At 38.9% G+C, this 16,138-nt stretch overlaps 1 protein-coding gene across 1 annotated transcript in view; it reads left to right on the forward strand.

Moving 5' to 3' along the window:
- ipo11 (importin 11) overlaps positions 1-16,138 on the forward strand; it is a 152,007-nt gene that overhangs the window by 72,987 nt on the left and 62,882 nt on the right. Inside the window, exons 17-22 of the mRNA XM_042488560.1 lie at positions 208-241; positions 448-488; positions 1,373-1,489; positions 5,234-5,347; positions 7,924-8,039; positions 9,703-9,779. Of these exons, the coding sequence (XP_042344494.1) occupies positions 208-241; positions 448-488; positions 1,373-1,489; positions 5,234-5,347; positions 7,924-8,039; positions 9,703-9,779 (499 nt within the window). The remainder of the gene's footprint in view (positions 1-207; positions 242-447; positions 489-1,372; positions 1,490-5,233; positions 5,348-7,923; positions 8,040-9,702; positions 9,780-16,138) is intronic.

Consider the following 16,138-nt stretch of genomic DNA (forward strand, 5'->3'; position numbering starts at 1 on the left):
TGCTGAATGTGCTGCAATTTTTTATCTGTACATTTTTATATTTTTCAGTATTTCTTTTGCTCTCTCAGTCTATTTTTCTTCCTTTAAGTCTATAGGTGAGACCTATAGGTCTCAGGTTGTCTTCTCTTTCTGCAGCAACAAATAGAGCCCCAATTACTAAAATACTTCTCAAAATGAACTGTATTTTTATCTTGTTTATTTTTATAGGTGCGGATTGAGACAGCTACCACCCTGAAGCTCAATATCCTTTCTGTACTTCCATTATTATTCAGGGTGTCAACTTTTGTCACAAGTAAACTGATCATGCTATTCGTATTATGCCAGCTATTTAAGTTTCACTACATCTGATGGCACATAAGCCTAATCAGTCCTTAGGTATGCCAAAACCAATGAAGACGTTACATACCCGTCCTCAGCAGTTGAATTTCATCCTTAACTCATGACCACCTGTTGATGACTTTGAGTTCCGGACAGAGCAGTTCCTCCCGGTGAGTACATTTATCGCTACTGTGGAAATTACTGTGATTGATTTTAATTCAGTGATGAGTTGAATCAAAATTTCACAGAAATCAATACAGATGTCACGATTCCAATTCTGAGTCAAAAATCGATAAAAATGAGTTTTCAGTTTCAGTCATCAACATTAGAAGTCGGATTGATTAACCCCTCCGCCACCTTACTTACATGTGTCAAAGAAAAAAATAAAAACAAGACATAAAAATCAAACATTGTGACATCCTGGTAGCCTGCAGCTGCACTTTTCAGGCACTACTGCCACTTATGGAGTTGGAGATGGATAAAACAAACAGTCGAAAATCCTGTTTTGGCAACTTGTGTTATGTAAACAGCAAATGTTGTGCTGTGCTAGTAAAGTTAAGGTAAAGCAATGATCTGCAGGGTAGGAAACTTAAGCTTTGTTAAGTTCCCTTTTGCCACCTTTTGGCTTTTATTTGATTGCAGAATTTATGGTGAAATAAGTCTTTGTCGTTACATTTTAAAGAAATTGTTTAGATTGAAATCTATGACCTCAGTGTGGCACATTCCCAAAAATATATATCAGTTGCATGACACTTGATACAATGTATTGTTTAAAAGAAGAATTATAAAAAGTGGAAATAATAATAAATGATAAGTTACCAAGACATAAAACGTATGATCTGTTGATCTTGTTAAAATTCAACAATTACATCGTTTTAAGTTCTGGGGGTGAAAAATATTTTAATTTTATCAAATCCTTACCTTAAAATCGAAGGTCAAGTCAAATCTGTGATTTAGAAGAGTGTGACACCCCTAAGAATGACTGGATAAGTTAATCATTTTAGCTCTCCATTTCCTCTTTGTCTAACTTTTGACTTTTCCTCTCTTTGTTTAGTACCTCGAGTCTATCTTCGGGCTGCTCTTCCAGTTGTTGCAGCAGGTGACAGAGTGTGACACTAAGATGCAGGTGCTCCATGTTATCTCCTGTGTCATTGAGAGAGTCAACATTCAGGTGAGATTTCAGATACCAAAAAAAGAAGTGTTTGGCAATATGAATCTTTTACTATCATCAGTTTCAGTCAAACAGCTACCTTTGGTCTCAATAGCCAATTACAACATTCATGACAACTGAGGAGGTTGAACCTGTATATGTAAATATATATATATATAAATATATATATATATATATATATATATATATAGAGAGAGAGAGAGAGAGAGAGAGATACTTAGACTTAGACTTAGACTTAGACACGTTTATTTATCCCACTTGTGGGAAATTAACTTGTCACAGCAGCCGTGTGTACAGAAAAAATATATAAAATATCAATATATACAAAATATAAAATATACAAAAGTGCAAAAATAGGCATGTATCAAAGAAGAAGAAAAAATGTACAGGTTTTAAATACAAAAATCAAAGATATACCAGAAAAAAAATCAAAGATATACAGATTAAACAAGATGCAGGTAAGAATGCGGGAGAATGAGGGAGCACTGTTGTTGTATTGTAATAAATAGTAATAAGGACAATTAGGCAGGGGCAATTTTTAAAATACAGCTGAAAGAGAAAAAAGTGACATATGCAAGGTGCAACTGGCAGAAACTTTTGATTGTAGAAAGCGAGTTATAGACATAGACATAGATATAGATATATATAGATATATGTATAAAACTCACCAGTTATTTTTTATTGAGACTTAAAGGTAAACGGAATTAAGGGGGTCTGTGAGATGTCACCATGGGCTCTGGGTTATATTGACCCAAACAGCTCCATCCTCTCGTCCAAATACAGTCACCTCTGGTATAAAAAATCCATCATGCCGACGACCGCAATGTCAGATTCGTGGGTTTAAAACATGACTCCGTAAACCAATGGCTGAAGGCACTGTGGTTCCGCTCATGCCTATTTTCATACAATCTATGACTCTGACTACAGTGATTAAAGTGAAGTTGAGTCAAACTCTTTAAGTGTCTTTGAAGGAGTCCTCATGTTGGACATCTGGGGAAATATATTCTGCAGCTGGTTTATGAAGAAAGCATTGCACATTGTAGTTTTTGATTTGTACTCTGCAGGAGACACAAGAAGCTGTATTATAACACAGAAACAAAACATCTGTCCCCCTGTTCCAGCCCCAGACCACAGAGGTAAAACAACCATCTGTCCTCAAAAGATAGCTAGACATTAATGGTTCTTCATATCCCAAGACACCAGCACCAGCAAAGCGACCGTTAGTCCAATTCTTGACTCTTTGTAAATCACAAGGCCTAAGGCAGCCCTTGTTCTGATGTCTGCTCTCATTTACCACAATGATACAGTCTCCCTTCTGCCACTGCAGTGCTTTTGTGACCATATGGATTTTTTTTTTCTTTTTCTGAGCATCCAATAAGTCGTTCTAATCCACTTAAATGCCAACCCTTAAAAATTGACCTTCCTCTTGACCCCCGCAGGCTCTTTTCAACTCCCTTTTAAGCACCTTCCCTTAAACGATCCCTTGACTTAAATCTTTCACAGAAATGGCTTTCATCCTTGTGAACTGTCAGTCTGGTTAAGTCTTCCCCAGTCACTGGCCTAAACTTCGACCGTCAGTGGAAGTCCTATTAATATTCTCACTCTTCTCACAAGGGATTTTGAAGCCACAAAGAGTGGCAGCGGCAGAGAAAACGAGGCAATGAAACCACGAGTGCAGCTCGTGTTGAAATGAACATGATGACAGATATGATGAGTTTTAGCTCCTTTTTCTGCTGTCAGTCACAAAAGTCATCCTCGACTGGTTCGTGGGTCTGTTTTTCTTACTTTTTATCTTTCTCCTCAAGGCTGTACGTCGTATTTCTTTTTTTTTTTTTTTAACTGTTCCCTCTGCTCCAAGCCAATTCCTTATAAAGGTGTAATCGAGCAAAAAAATCCCAGTGTGGGGTCTGCAGCCCGGCCACATAGACGCTACAGGGAATACGAAGGGTTAGCACAAGTCAGCACAAGAAAAATGGCAGAAAAGTTTTTGAAGTCCGTAATTCAGTGCTATACTTGGATGTCTTAGAGGTGGCTGGCTGCACAGCAACCGCACCTAAATTACACAGTGTGCCATCACATTTTCCAATTTCACACAGGAATGAGAGTGATGACATCCACTTGGTGTCTGACCATCCAGATTTTTCAAGTGTTTAAAACAAAAGAAATGATTTAAAAGGGGGAAAAGACATTTAGGTAATGTATGACACAGCACAGAAAGAAAAATGGTAAAAACAGCCACTTTTATTTTTTTTTAATATAAAAAAAATTGTTATTGAGCTTTCTGTAGTATGGAGCATGGATCCAGATAAATTATGGTGGTACAGATTAAATGCGGACATACACGTCAAGTGTTTCTATGACCATCATATGATCGGCTGTGTGAAGCTGGAATATTTCAATTTTAGTGTTGTAGCCGTCATAATATTTTCTTATTTGTGTTTTTTTCATGTTTTTTTTCTTGTTTCATGTCACTCACTCCCTTTTTTCCTTTGTTTTCTGTCTCTTGAGCTGCTGTACCCAGTGAATTTCCCCCTGTGCAGGATTATTAAAGTTTGTCTTATCTTCAAAATGCATACTGAAGAATCTCAACATCATTATGTTGCTTTACACATGAGTTCAGCTCTGATTGTTGTTGCTGTAGCTGCCACAGATCCACAAACACTCACATCATGTGTCAGCCAAATTGGCTTCCATGAGCACTTTCACAGACTGCAGAGCTGAGGCATCAAGTGATCACCTCTGTAGAGTTCAGATTTTCACTGCTACACTAATAAGAAAATATACTCTGTATTTTCAACAGCCTGTCCAGTGTTTTCTTTCCACAGCTCTTCCACTGAAGCATGTTTTGAAGCTGCTGATTTGGGCTGATGGGGGCGAGAGGGGAAACGGGATTGTGTCTGAATTCTCTGCTGGAAATGACAAAACATACAATGCTTTTACAGGAGGCATTACATTAATGCATAGTTTTTTTCTTTTGTCCCCATATATTCAGTGACTACAATTACATGCACATTAATATTCCACTATTACTCGGAATATGACAATAATACGGTTTGATGCCAGTCATGTTAACTGTATATTCTGTTTGGATGTTCCAAATTAGGCCTTTTTCTGTATGAAGCATTTGCTGATTAAAATATGGGATGTGCTGATATAAGTCGTGTTTTTATAGCATTATAGCAACTGTGTGCATTGTCAGGGGGGCCTTGTGCACAAACCAACTTGTCAACAGTTTCCAACTGTGGAGTAGTAATCCGCGCCTCCAACAAAAGCCAACATTTTTGGTCCGCAGAAGAAACACACCTACTTTTGAAAATTATGAAAGACTTGGATATTAACAGGTTAAATTAAAAAAAAAACCCTATATTTATGCAAATAAGCAAGCCATTGCACTTTTCCACATTTAGAGGTGATAAATGGTGTGTTGGGGGACATTAATCAAAGTATGCACAGCTATATGCATTCAGGAATATTATTGAAATATTCATTTACATTAGCTATGCCATGGCTTTTTTTGGACTAAGGGCCAAAACTGGAATATTTTGTGCATCAAATCATAGTCACTGTTATCACACTACCAAGACAAATGAGTAGTTTTCTCTTAGGGTGCACTGGATGGGTATATGTACTAATGTTCTGAGACATCAAAAAGAGCTCATCGTCTGCTTCGTTGAAGATGCAGGTTGAATCTTACAGTATAGTTTATTTGTATTGTTTCTCATTTTTCATTTCTTTGTGCTTTAGATCCGGCCATACGTGGGTTGTCTGGTTCAGTACCTGCCACTGCTCTGGAAGCAATCTGAAGAGCACAACATGCTTCGATGTGCCATACTCACCACACTCATCCACCTGGTACAGGTATGGTGCATTTCCAACACCAAATGTTTGTGCATTAAAGAAGGGACACATATGCTCAGTGTTGATGCATTGCAACCTTTTTGTCAGCCCAGCACATCTGTATTATGTTTATGCACCACCTGCATGCACTGAACATAACAGCTGCAGTTTTCTCGTATTTAGCTGCTGTTTTCTTCCTGTGTGTGAGTGTGTGTTTCACACTTACCACCTGTCCCACCTTTCGGCTAAAATAAAATAATGGAACAAATTATTGTGTCGCAGTAAACTCCAGGAAATGTCAGTTGGTTAAATAGAAATCCAACTCAGCTAGTGGCTGTAAAACACCAACCATGTTGATTAGAAGGGAAATAAATAAAAAACTAATTTATGAGTGTGTCATCTGTGAAGGGGGCACGATGTTATTAGACTTTACTAGACTGCACAGCAACAGCTGAAGCCTAAATGTTTGTCTGTTCCTGTGTTTTCATAAGGTTGCTGTCAGATATAAATTTATTGTTGCCTTGCCAAACTCACCACTTGCATGATTTTGATCCACAGCACACATTTGGCTGACTCACCTGGGTTTTATATCAAGCCAACTGTGATCTCTCAGAGGATCACAAGAAAAAAACCTATTAGCAAAATTATTAAAATAAGCAAAACAGTAACAAAAAGCTATTGCAGGGAATAAAACTGAGGTTTAACTTCATTAATGGCACCATGGGTGATGAAGCTCTTTTTGATTTAAAGTATTCAATGTTTATGTTTAAATGTGAGATTGACAGGTGTTGCTGTTCAGAGGATCTGGCAATAAGTGTGAGTTTTATTAGTTTGGCCACATGTTGCTGGGGCTGTCAGCCGTCTGTCCAGAATGCATGTTTGGGAGACCTGGGTCAGACAATTTCCCAAAACAGTTGGGTTACTGTGACACCAATTTATATTTTCTACCCTGTCCTCTCCTCAACCACCAGAATTTGTTTACCCTAACTCGATGGGCTAGGCTATGTCTGTCTTTCCTGCTTGGCTATTCTCAAATTCACTCGCTAAAACAATTACACATGGTTTAAACCACAGAGCCCTTTTTTCTTGTTTTTTACCAGTATTAAGTGTCAGGTGCATTGTGAAGATGCTGTTGTGTCTGTCAGGCAACTTGTACATTTTATTTCCAATCATTTGCCTCGATATCAATCAGGTTTTATCACTAACTGAAGTTAAAAAGAAACCTTCCTGAGACAGAAGCTCCATTCCCCAAAGCGTTAAAGCAGCCTGTCTCAGCCTGCGGAAGACTTGGACTCCCGTGTGGCTGCCACTGCATTACTTCACAGTGGGAGGTGAAACGCTCAGTGATAGAGACACACTCCCTTTGAAAGAGTCACACAAGTACACATCTGGCTAACTGTGGGAGGCACTGAAAGTCCACCGCTGAAGGGGCTTGGATTAGCAAAACGTGTAACCCTGTACTAATGTAGATTTAAATATGCACAATAAAATGCTGGTGTGTAAAAAGAAGTATGGTTGAAGTTTTAGTGTTAGTTCTTGGTTCAGAATAGTTGGGAGAAAATTATTTCTAAAGAATTAAGAAATGTAGGGGCTTAGCTTTTGTTTGTTTTTTTTCCTATACACAACAGCTAAGTCTGTTGTAAAGTATGCAGGTTATAAGGGTTATGAAAAAATCAGCACAGCATAGTATCACAAAATTTGCAAGGTAATTTCTTGTAAATACATGGTTGCCAAGTATAATTTATTTTTAAGATTATTAAATAATTAGTATTCCAAATACAAAAAACAAATCAAGTACATTTTCAGTCCAGAAGACACAATTTGCAGCTGAGTTCAACTGTGTCCCCAGCGGCACTGTCCTTGACCGTGTTCCTCCGTGAGTTAAAAGCCATGTGGTGCTGTCGAGGTCAAGATAGCACACTGCTCAGCCATCCGCATCTTACAGTATGGCCACATACATTTCCAGTGCATGTTCATGTGTCACAAATGGCTGAGTGCATTACATTTGAAGAGCAATAAGGGAAATTCCCTCATCTCCTGTTCACCCCCGTGTCCCCTGAAATGTCATTAAAGTGGGTATGATCTCTGAATGGACATTGAGTTAGATTATGCAGAGCTTTTTCTCAACCAATTGAAGTGAATGTGTCCATGGTGTTTTAAAAGAGCCATAAAATAAACATAAAAAATCCCTAAACTACTCTTGCACTTTAAGGCATGTATATTGCAACCAATCATAAGTACAAAAAGGCAATATTTACAACACTTCCTTGTTATTAAAAGTTGAAGCAGTTGCACACGCCCTGCAGCGTGCTTGCTTTGCTATATGCATCTTATATATTATAAGAACAGTATACTCAGAGTATAGAATGGGGACAGTCTCTCTGAAACGGTGTGCATTGCTGGGAAGGAGAGAGTCAAAGCAGTTGTATGCTAAACCTTTCCATGAATCTATCATTCTCCACTTTGCTCAGATAGCCTGCAAGGAACCTACACTAAGCTAAAGCACATAAAGTACAGTGCTTAAAGGCCCCTGTCTGCATTCTTTGTCAGGTTTTCCTAATTTGGCATTGACTTTCTGTATCTGTGTGTTCTCACAGGGCCTGGGGGCAGAGTGTAAGAACCTCTACCCTTTCCTTCTTCCTGTCATCCAGCTGAGCACCGATGTTTCCCAGCCGCCGCATGTGTATTTGCTGGAGGACGGACTGGAGCTTTGGTAGGGACACACACGTTCCACCCCATACATATTTACATCCTGATGTGGACCTATATGTAGAACTAATTTCCTCGTTCGCTTGTCAGAGCACGCTCACGCAGACACGACTCATCAATACTGTGACGATTGCTGTCTGTATCTCTCTTGTTTCCCCTTTTCTCTGATGATCAATTCACTCAAACCCTTTTGTCATATTAGTCATCAGCCCTGTTTGCTGACTTACATTGAGTACATATATGGGAACAAAATGCACACAGTTTCCAGATAAAAAGAGGTAAATTGGCTCACCGTGACATCTTATTATATCTGGCTTTTTCACAGACGACCACTCTGGGTGGGCGATGAAGCTGTTGAATATTCATGTGCCTCACAGTCTTGCCTTTCTCACGTTATTGTTTTGTGCACGTGCCATTTTGAAGCTCTCTCAAGAATGAACTGAAAAACAGTATGCTCACTTTGCAAATGCATTACACCCACAAAAGGTTTGGTTCAATGGAAAAGAATTTGCAGGGTTACCTTTAATTCCTTTTCTACCAGCCCTGCTTAAGCAGTTTTTTTCCTGTACAGAGCTTCGGTGTTCAGCATGCTGCATGTGCTTGTAGCACAGAGCCACAGTCTAATGTCTCTGTCTTGTCTTTTATTTTGCCTGATAAACAGCCATGCCCTAAGTATTTCTTTGCTTTGTTTACAAAGACAATGTCATTTTCTTTGCTTTTATCTTTGATCAGATGTTTTTCCTCTCCCTCTGTAGCCCTCTCACTATCTGTCTATCTTGTTTTTTTTTATATATAAGTCTGTGGAGCATGCAGCAAATCAGTCATTCATGTCTCTCAGTAGTTGCAGGTGAAAATTCACTAACCTTTAATTTTGGGGGGGGTTATCAATGAGTGTTTCCCATAAACAGTAACATCTCAGAACTATTTTCCAGGTTACATACATACTCTAAGGTTGTTATGTTCAGGCATGGTACGTATAAATCACACTTACCATTAAAAATTCCCTTAAAGTAGCTTTCGAACTTTGACAATCCACCGCCATACAGTATGAGGAGAGAGGCTTGTTGAATTCATGTCATTATATTTTTAATGCACATGTACAGTGTTCCATGAAGTAGTCCAACTACAAGCTTACTTTCTTTCAAGTAAATACTGTTAGTGATTATTCTGTTCATTGTTTTTTTTTTTTAAGAAACAACCTTTGTAAGTTACAAGAGCCTATCTGACTGTCCTCTGAAATTTAATTTGCTTTTATTTTGTTTTGAAACAAATTTGCAAAACTTGTCAACAATGTGTCAGTACTCTAACTGATCCAAGCAATTATCAGATTTATGTGATGTTTCTTTGTAGCAGATTTTTCTCTGCACTGAGCAAACTGTTAACATTGCTTTCCTCTCTCTCCTTCTTTTTCCTTTTCCCCCTCTGCACCCACTTCACCATGTAATATTTTTTCTGTTTTCGATGTCCTCTTCTCTTTTCCGTCTCTGTAATTTGTCCTACTGTATTTCTCTTCCCATTTTCTTTTGCCACCTCTAATCTTTATCTCCTGCACTCCTTTCCCCATTTTCTGTTTTATTTTCTCCTTTGCACTCTCTCTTTCTTCTCCTTTATTTTTCACTTTCCCTTTCACTGCCTGCTTTCCTCCTTCCCTCCCTCTCATCATGCAGGTTGGTGACTTTGGAAAACAGCCCAGCCATCACCCCAGAGCTGCTCAGAATTTTCCAGAACATGTCAGCTTTGCTGGGTGAGTTCTCATGAGATTTCTCTGTTTGCTAGCCTATCTGGCTGTATGTGTGTTTGTGCTTCTACTTTTGTGTGTGATGATGTGTGCACACACTTTGTGATGTTTTGCATTAACATATAAATTGAATCGGTGGTAGGACAGGATTACCTTGCACGGCAGCTGAATTCTCGCGATATCATGACATACGAATTGTGGTATCACAAGATCATAAAATAATCCATCTAGTCCGGCTGTAAGTAATCGCTGGTGTCTGAACCACCAGTGTTGCCGATCAGTCTGGATCATGTGAGGAGCTACTGGCAGCCATGGGTTTAGGGTTTAGGTGTGTGTGACATGGAGAGGCAAATGTTGGTTACAAACAATGGCAGTTCCTTAAGAGGTTAGTGTGGATCTAATCTCTATGAGCATATTCTGGGTATGTATGTAGAATCTGTGGGCGAAGGCACAAGTTTTTGGTATCAAAGGTGTTCTGGTTTCAGTTACAGTCTGTTTGTAGTCTAAATAGTTTTGACCAATCGTCTGAAGACGACTTAGCTTTATATTACCTTTTTAAATATGTATCTGTTTTCTCTTCATATGCATATATCTGTTTATAGGTAACAGCGGAAATGACTGGTGCACGGATGAGGAGGCCTTGGCTTGTATATTTGCTGGCTACATCAGCTCAAAATATTGACCTTTGCCGACTGAGACTTGAGCATTGAGGTCTATTCTTGATAGAGAAGATGTTTCCACTCTTGATGACAGTGGTTAAAATGATAGATGATTCATCCAATCACCTGCCATGTATTTTTTGATAGTGCCTGTCCTTTTCCAAACAGATTCCAATGACAGCTTCTCAGTTTGTTCTGTGCAACAAACCATCTGGCACATCAGTTAAGGAAAAAAAGGCAGCACATAGGGCTTCACCTTGAAAGTCAGAGGCTCGAATCAAGTCATGTTTTTTTTCTGTGCAGTGTACTTCTGGGACGTTTGGTTCCCCAGATTTTGCTGTGCAGTGAGTGCTGTTGACTTTTACACTATTCTTTGCAGCTGCAACATGTAGTCAGCAGCACAAGGTGAGAGAAAGAGACCTCACGGTAAGGTGAAGATGTGATGAATTTACAGCTCACAGCAAGTTAATACGATTCAGTCTCTGGATTTTATTGGCATCTTGTGTCAGTAAAAAATGTTGCACATTTGTGATCCACCGTTCATGCTAGGCTTGTTATTATATGATGTGAATGCCAATGTCACACTGAATGTCACGCTTAGCCCTGTTCAAACTAAAAAACTTTGAATGGAAAACAAAATGAATTGTTGAATATTTTTATTGATAAGCCAAATCCGATTTGAGTGGCATCATTCTGAGTCAAGTACGGCTTAATAACATCAAGAATCATGTTGCTATAATGGGTTCTGGATAGTTTAATTATCATGAGGTCAAATTAGTTCTCGTGTAATAGGGATGTTTTTTGTGTGTGTGTGTGTGTGTGTGTGTGTGTGTGTGTGTGTGTGTGTGTGTGTGTGTGTGTGTGTGTGTGTGTGTGTGTGTGTGTGTGTGTGTGGCGTGCGTGTGTGCGTGCGTGTGTGTGTGTGTGTGGTCCTAAAGAGAGACACAGAAAACATTTCACATCAAAATAGCCTGTGAGATGAAAAAAAAGCTACACCATCTAAAAGAATGAACCAGCTGTATATGATCAAATACTTTTTAATCACAGAGAAGATGAGAGAATGAGGACAGAAAGTTGATGCAATCCATGGACATGGACTACATTTTCATAGTTTTATCACTTATGGATATTGTAGCTTGCAAAGATCACAGTTGTGGCTTTGCAGTAGCCTCAAGGCATCAAGGCTATGACTCTGGGTCTGTAGGCAGCTGTGAGTGGTGGCAGATTGAATGGAACTGGCTGGATGATTTATCACAGGCCTGGAGCATTGGGACACCTCACTTGTGTGTGTGTGTGTGTGTGTGTGTGTGTGTGTGTGTGTGTGTGTGTGTGTGTGTGTGTGTGTGTGTGTGTGTGTGTGTGTGTGTGTGTGTGTGTGTGTGTGTGTGTGTGTGTGTGTGTGCGCGCGCGCGCGCGCGCGCGTGCATGTGGCCTTCAGTGTGATGAGGAAAAGTATTGATTTGGTGCTTCTGCTCATACCGAGTGAGTCAGACTAATATGAACACTAGTGTAGCCTGATTGGCTTACTGGAGCATTTGATCACTTATTGTGCGGATAGAGAATCCATGAGACACAGAAGAGCAGGGAACTCAGGAAGACCGTCACAGATGGATGAAACGGCGGGGGGATTTAAAGAGATTTGAGAAAAGGGGAAGACTGGTGAAACATAACAAGCAGGTGGTGGATGAAAATGAATGATTTAAGAAGTCATGGTAGGAAAATTAATGAAGAAGAAGTGACAGTGTAAAAGAGGTGATACGCTGGAGGTGTGCTCTGAGAAGTTTGGATATGGATGGATAGAAAGATAAGAGAGGCCCTTTTTACTCTTATCTAGTGCTGAACAGAAAGGGTAAACCAAGGCAATAAATGCGAAAGGAGATTATCTTTTTTTTTTTCCCTTTTTTTATACAAAGCAACACAACAAGTCAAGTTATTTTAAGAGCGATTACTGATAATTACACAGAGAGGGCTGGAAGGTCACAAACTGCTTTTGCCCTTTCAAAATGTACTTGTTTGGAAAAAGCCGATGACTCGCCTTTCACAATTGCTGCTTGTAGCTTTCCTGAGAACTGCTCATCCAAACTACTTCATGTTTGACAAGCTCTTCCTTGGGTCCTGAATAGGCTTGGGTGATATCTATTTATTTTTCATGGCTTCCCGATATTTCATTAGAGTATGTAGTATATTACCATCGTCGTCATCATCATCATAAAACCATTGTTCATATTAGGGTGCTAAAAGGAATTATAATATATAATGGCAACTGCAATAATATGATCAAGTCCATAAAAACAAATATCCAGCAATGATATCTGTAAAAAGTTAAAAATTGCAATAAAAATAGTAAAAAGGATGAAAAAGTTAAATGGCAAACAAAGCTGCCATTAGTAGAAAACTACACAACAAAAACAACAGAAATTTCTTTTTAAAAAAATTGAATTAAAAGTAAAAAAATATATAACCATATTTTTCGGGGTTGAAAAACAACTGGCCAAAGATCCAACCTCTACTCCTGAACGATGTTTTGTTCCACAAGCTCTCTTAGCTTTTTGAGGTCCGATAACTCACAAATGTCAAGAAAGAAAATAAAATTCATAAAAAAAAAAATATATACTTCTTACTTAAAATTAACTTCATTGCCTTGATAACGTTTTGGGAAACACACTTCATTTAAAACTTGACTGTAACATAAAAAACAAACCAAAAGCTTGTTTTGTCTACTGCTCCATCACTCATCAAAAAACTCCCTTAATCCACCATGTTAGATGTGAAAATATGTTTTCACCTGCTGTCCCTTCCTGCTGTTGCATGCCGGCATTTTACTTGTACTGTAACATTATCCCAACCATCTGCAGTTGCCATCTTTCTCAGCTCAGCTGCCCGTTTCACCTGTAGAGACTAAGCTCTGGTGGTGCATGCTGTGCACTACATACAATACATCCTCAATACAGCAGCCCCATATCAACTTGATGGAAAGAAAACCATCTGAATTTTTGACGGTATTGAAAATCATATTTTAGTTCCAAATACTCTGCATACTATGATACCATGATACAGCTCAAGCTTAGTCCTGCCATAACAGTTGCGTCCCGTAGCAATGCTTGGTATTAAATACATGTATACACATGTAGAAGTCTGGCAGTGGGACTTAGCAAACATCAGTCCTCATAGCCTCAACATGATTGATGAACATCTGTCAGGTAATTAGTGCACACTTATCAGCTCCTATATTACTGGTGTAAGTGGCTTTAACGATGAATTGAAGGAGGAAAGAGGGAATGTGAAATTGGACAGAGGTTGTAAAAAGTAAATGGATGGTTGGGTGGAGGGAAATGAAAGGAGGTAATATATGGACAGATGAGGTGATGTAGGTTTGACAGATGGGGTATAAGCACAAAATTCAGAAAAGAATGATGTGTAGAAAAGATGAGTCTGGCTGAAGATTGTATGGCTGTGTGTTGAAAACCTTCAATAGGTGCTATACATGATCTTATAGGTTAACTTACAGATATGTGCTCATTTATCTCAGATCTCTCTGGTACGCACTTCAGCAGATGCAGGCTTAAATTAGAGCTTCAGTGATTAGTCACTTCTAAGTCGACAGCAGATGATCAAATGACTGCTTTCACTTGTCTTACATGATTTACAAGACATTTTATGAAATCACCTTCGGTCACAGTAATGTTTTCACCATCATTTACAAACATTTGTCACTATTTTCTGATGTTGTACTGACAAAAATGTCTAAATATGTTGGTATTTTAGTCTGTTTTTTCTGTGAGTGATCAAAGAACAGCCTAATGCAGCGTTTCTCAAACTGTGTGGTGCACCCTACCTGCAGGGCGCAGAGACGTGACAGGTGGGGCAAGCATGAACAGGGGGAAATTTTTGATGCAAAACTTTATTTTGAGGAACTAATGTTTTGACATCAGGATCCTTCTCACAGTGGATCAGTAAACAAATCATGCTTTCACAGAGAGTCTGTATGTTTACAGGACGAACAGATATTTGACAGGAATGAAAAGAAAAGCAGGCATTGCGATCCAGTAGTGGACAAATGCATCAGCATGCAGAGAGACTCTCATTGTTCTCCCTCGCCCCCCACCCCACTGAGCTCAGTGCATATCGTGTGTTTGGTTGAACAAGAGAGAGAGAGAGAGTGAGGGAGACGTGGATGCACTCAGAGCAGACAGCTGTTGGCGACTGGAGCAGATGAGAAATTATCAGTGAAGCTGTCAAGTGGTAGCAAATGCACAGTGTAGGCTATAGTTTGTCCGTGAATTAATGCTTCAACTGATAACCCGATATAGCACATTTACCTGAAAACAAAAAAAGATATGCAGCATGTCTAGATACATTGTGAACATGACAGAATAGCATGAACTAGAAAAGGACTGCAAAACAACTGAAAATCAATTCAAAGTCCAAAGTAGGGGGCATCTCAGACAGACAAGTCAAAGTGCTCAGCTGATAGTATTTTTTGTCATCATTTGTTCAGGAAGAAGGGGTTGGAAAATTTTTGATCTTACAGAGGGGTGCATGACAGGAAATGTTTGAGAACCACTGGCCTTATGTGTTACAACATTTTGCCCTCTTCCATCTCCGTCTTCATAACCTCATGGAAATAGCTCATTTTGTAACCTGATTTTACTTACACTATTATTATCATGCTCTGTGTTCACTAGGCACACTCACATTTCTCTCTTTTTCCAATATTTGGAGAGATGAGTGCTGTTTTTCTCTAGCTGTGATTGACACATTAAAGCAAAGAAAAGGAAAAAGCTTTCACATCTCTCCAGGTACAAGCTAACAGCATTCCATTAGCGAAGTAAAAAAAACACACACAATGATTTTGTGGCAGATGCATATCAGAGATATTTTGTTCCTCTTTGCTAGGATTTTGCTATTGTTATACAAGTCCGATCTGAACATTCACGAGAAGCATGTGAACTCCTTTTGAGCAGTTTTCACTGCAGTATCTTCCAGTGCTTGAACATCTTGTGAATGCTGATGCTGCACTCAAATCATGCGTGCTCACTGTAATACTGTTTGCCAATGTCATGTCAACCTTAGAAACTTGTCATTTTCTCGTTTCTTAATATGCTTTTGTATCTTAAATTGATTGAAACTCCTTAATGCCTTTTACTCTGTGGTGGTAGTCTGCACATCATTAACTATATGACTGATACAGCAGGTCAGAAAATAATTTAAAACGTCACATCCATTTAGTAGCTGCTTTCAAGCTTTCAGTCATATTAAGAATGACATTTGAATCAGACTGAAATTCTCTTTACAACTGCTGGTTCCAAGGTCAAAAATGATCTTTGGACCTCAGTGAATCACAGTTCAGACGGCCTTTTAATCTCCACCTTTTTAACACATTTCTCATTTTTACTATCCCATCTTTAGTAACTCCTGTAAAAAGTGGACTTTTGTCTCCAAAGAAACTGCAGGAGTTAGGTGTCATCCTTTTGTTTTTCACTTGATTAATAGCTCCTTTATTTTCTTCTCATTATCCTGCATTTTAATGTAAGCTTTTGCCATTAATGGGGGTTTTCACCTATGTAGCTTTACAGTTGCTTGTCAGCACTTAGTTCTCTCTCACCCCTCATTCCCTCTTTCTGTGTCTCTGTCTCTTGGGAAAAATACCTTTTTTCGCAAGATTAGATTAGCATATTGAAAGTACAATAATCGCATTGAATGTAA

This window comes from Plectropomus leopardus, chromosome 6 (assembly GCF_008729295.1).
Source record: "Plectropomus leopardus isolate mb chromosome 6, YSFRI_Pleo_2.0, whole genome shotgun sequence".
NCBI classification, from domain to species: domain Eukaryota; kingdom Metazoa; phylum Chordata; class Actinopteri; order Perciformes; family Serranidae; genus Plectropomus; species Plectropomus leopardus.